The following is a 9,531-nucleotide window of genomic DNA, read 5'->3' on the forward strand; positions in this document are numbered from 1 at the left end:
ACGACGTGTGTATCTGATAATCGAGTAGTTTTTCCGAGCTGTTTCATGTCTCACCCCGATACGGGACATTGACCAGCCGGCTCAAGGACGACCGAGACTGGCGGAAACCTAACCACAATCTCCGGGTGTGGTCAAGCAAGCGAAGCTTATCACATATCCGCCGACGGCCCACGGTGAAGGTGTGACGAAATTAGGCTTCACACAATAAAATGAAGACTATTTGAAGATGATCGTCAACCGTGGATTGGGGTGGTGTAATTCTTTCGCTCGCTCGGTGTAGCGCGTTTAATTTTCTTGTCCGTTTAGCTCTTGCCCTTTCCAGCTTTAGTTGGTGCCGAAGAAACTGGAGCACTAGATTGAAGCACGCCAAGCCAACATAAATAATGCATTGCTTCTCACATTGCACTTCGAAAGTGGTGCGTGAAACGGCATCGTGACATCGTCACGTGCTTTCGCAGGCGCTAAACTCCCACGAGTCTACGGCCCTTTTCCGAGGCGTAACGCGGTGCTCGGGAAGACGATCAAGATGGTGAGCGAGCGAGAGTACTAGGTCACCCGCGCAGCAGTCATGTTGGGCAAGGGTTTGTCGTGTTTTTGAAACCTTCCTACCAGATGATGATCGTTCAAAAACAACCCCTCCCTTCCCTGAAGTGGGCTCTACACCTGGTGCACCTTGCAACATGCCGCCGCTGTTGTTTGTCTTTCCAATTTGGCTTCCATCGCTCAGATGCGTTTCAACAGGTCGGTTCGAATTTTCGGAGCAGTGATTTATGGTGCACATTGTTTTTTTTTTACGATGCGCGTGGAATGATGCATCGAAAAGTGCGCCCCACTGAGCTAGGGAGAGGTGACGAAGTAGGGGGTGTAACAGTCTGGAGATGAAAAGATGCACCCGGATGGACCTTCGGCTGGAGAAAGTTAGTGGCGGGCGTTATGTAATGATTTGTTTGGTTTGGCTTTCCTCCCACCGGACTCGATCGAATCGATTGGGGTCCATTGTGCTGGTAGTAGTTGTTTCTGACCGGACCGTGAAAGAGGGTAGGTGAGGCGGGAAAAAGGCGGTTTATTTTATTGAACGACCGTAAAGTTCAATTAGCTGGTCGTTAAAGTGCGTGAGAACGAAAACGGAACATGGATCAATAATTCGTCCGCGGGTTGTCCATCTTTTTGGAAATGGTTTTCCTAGCGGGCTCCATCCATTGCTTTCTTGTTTGCTTAAAACATCCAACTAATGGGAAACGCTTAGACTTGCCAATCCACACATTCACACGTGGTACGACGAACGGCGACATACTAAAGTTTGATTAATTGCCGAGACTAACGTGGAATAAAAGCTTCCAATATTCGTTGGCGTCGATGTCGTTACGCGTACTTGAACGGTGCCATAAACTGGACTCCTTTCGAATTTCAACCCGCGCTGACTCAGACCCGTGTGTCACGGGGTTGCTGCATACTTTTGGCGCTTGGGAGTGGATAAAATCTGTCTGTGCGTTTTAATACAAGGACATTTCGACCGTCTGTAGAAAACTCCTTTCAGATATCGCTTATTTTAGGTGTGTTTCAAATGACCTATTTAGCCATGTTTCTAGTTAGTTAGTTAAAATCCAATGCACACAAATATTAAATATTACATTGTTTTATTCTTACCTTTTTAAATAATATCAGCAGTGTAAACTTCTATTTGATTCTCGTTTTGGTTCACTGCTATCACTTTTGAAAACAGTTTTTAAAGTTGTTATTTGTCACTTGCTGTCCCCCTTTGGGTGAAAGCTACATTGGATACAGTTGCAGGCTTAGGAGAAAAACATAAAGATATTTAAAATTATTGAGTCGAAATGATTCGTATCCTTCTGTTGGAGTGAGAAACATTCTTTGGATGAATATTTTAAAATTAACATATGGTGCGCAATTATTGTTGGAAAGGAATTTTTTGATTTAATTCGAATATTTTGATGTTTTTACTCTTGTTTTCTCTCAGCATTTATCGATTCTAATGCTTTGACAACACTTTATTTACAGTTTCAAAAACATGATCGAAAACTTTTCCAAGCACGAATTATCATCATTATGCGAATTGATTCGAATGCGAATGGCGAAAAGCTGGAATCCAACTGGTGGTACGATTGTGTTGGTGAACAAATTTGCCTGGAGATGAACGCCACGAAAGGTCCGAGAAGAAATTGAACAACCGGTGAAAGAGGGAATGTGAACGAATCTAACGAACACCACACGATTTCGGTGCGAAATTAAGGAAGGCAGTTGGGCAAACATTTAGAGATTGCAAACAAATTAAAACGGGACATTCGTCAGGTTTTTTTGGAGGGTGATGTCCAAGCGGAACAAACGGTTGGAATTTAACACCTGAGAGAATGTAGCAAATTAGCAAGCTTTGGGCGTGATCAGAAATCAAGGAACTCGTCGTGATAAGCGTATGTGCTACGATTTTTGGCAGTAATTTCACAGCTTTTCTTATGTGCGCTTTCACCACAATGTCCTTTCCAAGTTTTATCACTTCACCGATCACGGCATGTGCCGGTAAAATGCTCCACTTTTTCACACGTATTCACTAATGGAACTCGACACCGATAGCTTTCCTGCGGCCTGCCCACCGCGCAGGGTGACACTTTGATTTGGAACTGGAATCGAAGGTACAAATATTTGAACGTCTTGCACAGTTTGCAGCCTCCGCCTTTTCGGACCCACTACCTACGACACTTGACACTCACATTTTCATAACGCATCCCGACACATGCGCACAAGTACTGGCTGGCTGGCTGGCTGGCTGGTAACCTTTTCGCGGGTTCAGCGCAGCCAAGAAAAGAGGTTCGTCGTCTGGCGTGTGGGGCCAAGCTCGACCAAACAGGCTCCGATCGAAAACCGGTTGTCGGTGGGGATCTTACACTGTTCCGGGCGTTTGATTCGCACCGCACTCCATGCGCTGCGAGCTCTCAGACTCAACTGACGGTCTGCAGTCGCGATTCGTGACGGTGAACCGAAGCCCTCGCGAGGCGCTTGTGCTTTTTTTTTTTGTTTGAGATGCGCCACGGTGCGCGAACCATTCGCGAATCAAACACAGACCAACGTATGGCAGACAGAGCCGGACGGTTGTTTGTGTGAACGCGGAAAAGTAACGAGACACCGGCAGTGGAGCGCACGGTCGGCGGCAGCAAAGAGGCCCGGCTGAGTCGGTCGGTGGGGTGCGGTGTACGATTTGACCGGTTCGTCGCCACTTGCGCTTTCAAGTCTCTTGATCGTTTTTACTCCTGTACCGGTAGATCTTACAACTGAAGAGAAATGTGGACTCCGTGAATTAATTTCGTGGCCGCAAGAATTGCAATGTTCTCCCTATTTTGGAAAATCTTATAGTTATTGTAAACTACTGATTTGAACGTCTATCTCAATTCTTTCTCTATCTCAATCTTTATCGGTGAAAAATAGTTAATAATAGAAGATTATTTGACTCATCAAAAATTTTTCACAAAATTTTATCTATTTTGTACAAATTTGTTTGAGATACGAGGCTTTAGTCTTATAACTTTATAACAAATCTAATGAAGATTATGCTCATGTTAAGAAATTCTAAAATAAACAGTTTCTTGGTGTGACTCATATCGAACTCGATCCTTACGGCTGCATATACATTTTCAGGTTTCATATTTTTTCGGAAAATGCGTCCGTTAAAATTGGTTGGATGAAACAGTATTTGGACCCACCTTGTAACACTTAAATGGCGTGAGCTTAAAAGTTGTATGCGCGAGTGTGTAAGCTTTTGCTTGTAAAAAAGCTTCGAAGCTCTGCATTCGAAAATGGTGAGAGGGGTACACTCATTCCAGACTTTTACCGTCGATCACATGCAATTTGAAAATTTTTCGATCGTAGGTTGACCAGCGTCATGGTAAATAAGACATCTTCCATCAAAATACCTTAGTTTGATTTTACCTATGCAAGATGGTGGTTTAAATTTCAACGTGTATAAATAGTGCGTTTCGAACCTGAACACACTTCCCAATATTTTCGATTGAGTGAGAATCACTCCATGGAGTAAATTGCGTAGTAAAATGTGAACATACAAGTTCGAGAATGAATGAATATTTGAACAAGACGTATGAAGAAGCGATACGTTTATTGAATTAAATGATGTGGCAAGAAACACAAAGCAAAACCCCCGTGGGGCCGGTTGAGGGAACATTTTATTTCGCATCAAAGGTTATAGTAGCTGCCAGATGTTACTGGAGAACCCTCGGTCCACTATCGCTGCCCAAGGTGGCCCCCACGACTCTTGTTCAAGAAACTCCCGACACGACTGCAGCAGTACTTATTTGATTATAAATACAATATTTTATTTTCACTTTCCACTTGCGTGTTTGCTCACATGCCTTATCTAACATACTCTCATTTCGCTGCACAAAACTTATCAACATCACACATAATGCTGGTTCGCTCCCACTCGCTCCGCACCAACCCTGACTGCTGCCGACGAGCCGAATGATGGCAAGTGGACAGCTTTTTGGGACAGTCTTTCTTGTTTCGCGGCGCTGTGAAGAAATGTCCTAAATGGGAACAGGCACACCCGCGGAAGACACTGGGCAAATGCGAAGCAAACAAATAGAAGATAGGATGAAGAAAATGAGAGTGAATGCGCAGAAAGGATACAGTGAAGGGCTTTCAAATAAAAATTCTATATGAAGCGTAGCGTGCCGTCATTATGCTCCAGTAAGGTTCGCTAAGATACATAGGATTTAAAGATACCCAAAGCTATCTCTAAGGGGTGAGACGTAAAATAGTCTTGGTTGAAAAGAAGACTGTTAGCCAGCCAACAGCCATTTTTTGGTTGGTAGTGTTGATTGCACGGGCAGTTATACTAGATTGTATTCCTCGTGGGCTCAGTTTGGGGGCTTGGATTTTGTTTTTAAAATGAGAGATTATGTGTGTGTCCTTGTCGACTTTCTTATAACGATCTCGTTGATCGGCCTTCCAACATTATAGGACTCTTAAAGGATCACCTTATGGATCCAGAGAGTAGTCGGTTTATGGTGTCTTGGTGTGTATATGCTTGCGTTAAGTTTCGGGAATCCCATCGGGTCGAAAGACATCGCCCCCGCTTTCGAGTAGATTCTGTGTGCTTCGATACTTAGGAAGTAGTTACAACTAGTTAAGCTGGTTGTCTTTTGGCAGGTCTAGGGTGCGCTGAGTGAGCGGGACAAGAGGAAAAATACCGAACCGCAGGCCGCCATGCGGGGCCGGGCATGAGACGCGCGTGTCCTCCCGTGGCCACGCAGTGTTTCTAAGCCATCGTGTCATGGTAGCCGGGTCTGGCATCGAAGCTTCCATAGTGCGTTCCGTACTGCGTGCCACTGTTGCTCTCCAATCTGCGAGAAAGAACAACAAACATTCAGAAAATCGAATCAAACCGGGTGTCACTAACGACTTGTCACCCCTCGATGGTCAATCAAAGTTGGTGACCTCTTTCACCCCGAAACGGGACGGAGCACTAACAAGCCACTACTTACTCGGTGACGGAACGTGCCCAGTGTCCTTGCTTGCTTTGATAGCTGTTGCTGATTAGCAGGTTGTTTACCGACGGGCGCCAAGAACCGATGAGTGAACTCTGACTGCCAGAGAATCCCGACTTGTTGCTGTGGGCACGAGAGTGAGAATGAGTGTCTATAAGTAGTCCTTCAGAAGGAAGCTGCCACCGTGTCAGTCTTACCCTCTGTAGGTTATGTCAAGACTACTGCTACGACTAGCGGTACTTTCGTTGTGTGAATCCCCATCGTGCGTGCTGGCATTGTCGGGCTTGATGAGGGACTCGGTGGAGGAGACTTCCTTGTACGGAGCGGGCGTGCGCTCGAAGAAGAGGAACAGAATGGTGATGATGCCGACGAGCAGCTGCAATCCGATGATGAACACTGTGGACGCACGGAAGCCGATCGCATCGAACAACAGCCCGCTGGCGGACGGTCCGACGAAGGCACCGAAGGCGAAGGTTGAGGTCCACAGTCCGGAGATGAGCCCATACGTTTCGATGTTGTCAGGGAGGCCTTTTTTACTGAAAAATAATGGTTTGGTGTTATTGAAGCAAACCATTCCAAGGCTTTTGTTTATTGCTACCTACATCGATATGTCGAGGGCATCGGTGAAGCTGGAAACAAGAACTGCCGCAATGCCCAGTCCGTGTAGCACCAGTCCAGTAATGACGTAGGTGAGATTTCTACAGAAGTAATGCGTATTAGATTGACGATCGTTCGATCGATAAGATTATTCCAGGAGCTGTTCTACTTACGTTTCCAGTGGGAGGAATGACGCAGGACCAACCAAGCAGAACCCACCGACGATCAGGAAGCAGCCGACGGTGGAAACGATCTTTGGGTTGAGGAACTTATCGACGCTCCAACCCCACACAGGAGCCGTGAGTGCGTACACTCCCCCGTTGATAACAAACACGACACCTGAAGGAAGAAAGTCACGATTATGATAAACTATCAGACCTCCGCTCCAGTTAAGTCTGAGGCTTACCAAGAAGAATTGGACTGAGATCGAACTGTCGCAAGTGTGGTTCCATCGTGGCGCTTAGGAATCCAATAGACGCGCTGGTGGCGCAAATGGCCAAGGCGCACACGACCACTCCCGGGATCTTGAGCACGGAAAGCAGTGAGGCGGACTTCTCCCGGTTCGGTGGCTGGTCGTCCGGGTGCTTCGGTAGGATGCAGAGTGTCAGGATGGCCGTCACGAACAGGGCCGATCCGAGCACGACGAACGGCAGATAGTAACCACCGACGCTGTACAGCGCCCCACCGACCATCGGTCCGACGATCAGTCCCAGCCCAAAGCAGGTCTCGAGAGAGGCGAAGGTGGTGGCGACGTTGTTCGGGAACTCCTTGGCGATAATGGCGAACGAGGCCGTCAGGAAGGCCGCATTCCCAAGCGCCTCCACGATGCGTATCACGAACGCGAGCGTAATGAAGGGCACGTGGCCAGGCACGCGGTCCAGCAGACCGAACAGGATGGCCGAGGTGCCCGTGGTGAAGATGCCACTGTTGAATAATACTTTCGGCCCGATCCGGTTGATGTACTGACCGTAGACGGGCGAGATGATGAACACCACCAGCTCGAAGATGCCGAACACGAGCCCGTACTCGGTGGCCGTGGCGCCTTTCGATTCTGCCTGTGACGGAAGAAGCAAACGAATGTTCTCTCAATACCTGTCGGTTGGATAACAACAACGTCGTTAGACTGTGACACCCGGTGCCACAGGCGTGTAATTTGACTCCACCAATCGATACTTTTTCCTCTGTTACCGCAGGAAGCTCAAAACGGGTCGGTGGATGACTTTTTCCTTAACGCCATAAACATCATTACTCGCTATTTAACATGCAAAATACCATTGCGCTCGGTTCTGGTTCGGTTACGGAAACCTTTCCCGTTCTCGGGAATGATTCATTTTCGACAAAGTTTATCAATTTTATGAAACCATACATCAGTGACGTTGATTTGCGATAATCCACTCCGGAATATGTAACGGAACCGTTGCGAACGAAGCGGTTGTTCGTCATGTTTGCTGATAGCAACCGCAATTTCAGGCGCAAACCTTGAAACACACTTTTTTATTTTTGTAAATCGAGATCGTGAATTGTCCAAAGTTGTGTTTTTTGTTGTGACGGGTTAGGCTTTTCATTTGTCTTGTATTTTTTCTGTAAACCTTTTAATCTTGCAAGCGATTAAAACGATCTTAATGCTCGGAAGAATTTGTTTCAATTGAGAGCGAGAGAGTAAACGTTAGTCGTTCAATGAGATTGGATGTTGTCTTCTTTCTACATGATTATGCACGTGATTGCGTGGAACGTTGTGGGGACACGGAAGTCCATAGGCAAAACAGTAATCGATCATAATCTAATCGATCGCAGAGAAAACATCCTGATTGTCATAATCATCCATCGCTACGTACCTCGTTCGGGAAGAACGGCGCCTGTAAACTGACGCAGATGGCATTGCAGAAGTCGGCCAGTCCCATGATCATCAGTGTCAGCCACTGGCGTCTCGTGAAATCTAGAGCCATTGTTGTGCCGTTGTTATTATTTTGCTACGGATATCAGCAGCTGCTATTTGTCTTGCTACAGATCGAGGTCGCAGACTGAGTCAATCCGTTCCGTCAAATTAATTAATTGTAATATTTACAGTGCGAGAACACAGGACTAAGAGGTGAGATGCGCACTGAATAGAAAGGAATGAGAGTGTATCGACACCTTATTTCACAGTTATATTTTTAGTATATCACTCGCACCGAGCCTTTTGAGAGAGTCCTTTTGTTTTCTTTGGCACTTTGGCTGTACACTAAGGCTGAAAGGAACCACTTCAGCACTACACTTTACGCCTGTCCTTTATAGGGTCACACACGTACGGTAATGACTGAACTCGAAATGGGAGCGCAGAGGTGAGATATACACACTGCCACAGGTTGAACTCTATCACCGCTAGGTCAGCGCTGACACGGCACCGCACACTCGATGGGGCATCTTTTCGTCGGTGCTGAGCGTTGGCACACCTTTTCGGCTGGGATGTGTGCACCTCGCTCGCTCGCACGCTGCTCGAGAACAAGTTGAGATAGCGAGCCGACTTTTCTGTTTTGCGATGAACTCGTGGCCAATCAATCACGGACGCGGTCGATACGGCCGGCTCGATGCGGACAAAGAATTCCCTCACGGGCCGCGAGCGGTATTGAACCGTATCACGGAGAGTTCCCTTGTGTGTACGGTGTCTGGTGCGTGGTGGCCAGTCCTGGCCGATATGGAAGCAATCGCACCCTGGTCGTCGTTCCGTCAGCCGCAGTACTGATACGTACTGACAAGCGCAATGGCAGCACCGTCTGGCCAGGAGTGAACTATGATAGGCTACTTGGATGGTGGTGTTGCTGCTGCTGGCGCGAGGATCATCTTGTGTCGCCACACTTGCTTGCCGTCAAGCTGGGATGCTTTCGCCCTAAAATACTTTGCAATGGCGACACTATGGACAGTCGTCTCGGAAGAATTATCGGCTTCCTTCCTGCCCGGAGAGTTACTAGGATACACACAGCTCACACAGGATGGAGGCACGGAAATACGGACACGACGACTGACGGACTTGCGAACTGGAAGCTGGAGCCCACGGAGCACCGACTGACACTGAGCTGTGCTGCGGCGATGTTCGATCGTTGTCTACGAGGGACTGATCGATCGAACGCTCGGTTTGCTGGGAAGATGCGCTCCGTCTTGGCCGGGCGTGAAAGATCATCTTTCGTGTGTGCGCGCCAGCTCCCATTCGGATCGGATTGCACGGAACGGATGGTATATGGATGTGTGCGTATTTTTCTCCCGATTGGCCACTATCAACTAAACTGGTGCTATACCCGCAGGTCACCATCGTGGTTCGGAGCCCGATTTTTGCCCACGATCGGGTCCCTTCGGCAGGTTCTGTTATCTCCTCCGAAGCGTCTCTTGTGCCTTTCGTAGGTACATTGTAGAATAATTCCGCAATGCTACAGCTTCCGTACCCTCG

At 47.5% G+C, this 9,531-nt stretch overlaps 1 protein-coding gene across 1 annotated transcript; it reads right to left on the reverse strand.

Annotated features, from left to right (window-relative positions):
• Positions 1 to 5,064: 5,064 nt before the first annotated feature.
• Positions 5,065 to 8,056, reverse strand: LOC131287439 (MFS-type transporter SLC18B1-like). The gene is made up of 7 exons (XM_058316487.1): positions 7,946 to 8,056; positions 6,517 to 7,165; positions 6,284 to 6,449; positions 6,116 to 6,211; positions 5,711 to 6,049; positions 5,511 to 5,636; positions 5,065 to 5,369 (listed from the first exon to the last, which is right to left on the reverse strand). The coding sequence occupies exons 1-7, from the start codon at positions 8,054 to 8,056 to the stop codon at positions 5,285 to 5,287; spliced, it is 1,572 nt and encodes a 523-aa protein (XP_058172470.1). The 3' UTR covers positions 5,065 to 5,284.
• Between the last annotated feature and the right edge of the window lie 1,475 nt (positions 8,057 to 9,531).

This window comes from Anopheles ziemanni, chromosome 3 (assembly GCF_943734765.1).
Source record: "Anopheles ziemanni chromosome 3, idAnoZiCoDA_A2_x.2, whole genome shotgun sequence".
Lineage (NCBI taxonomy): Eukaryota > Metazoa > Arthropoda > Insecta > Diptera > Culicidae > Anopheles > Anopheles ziemanni.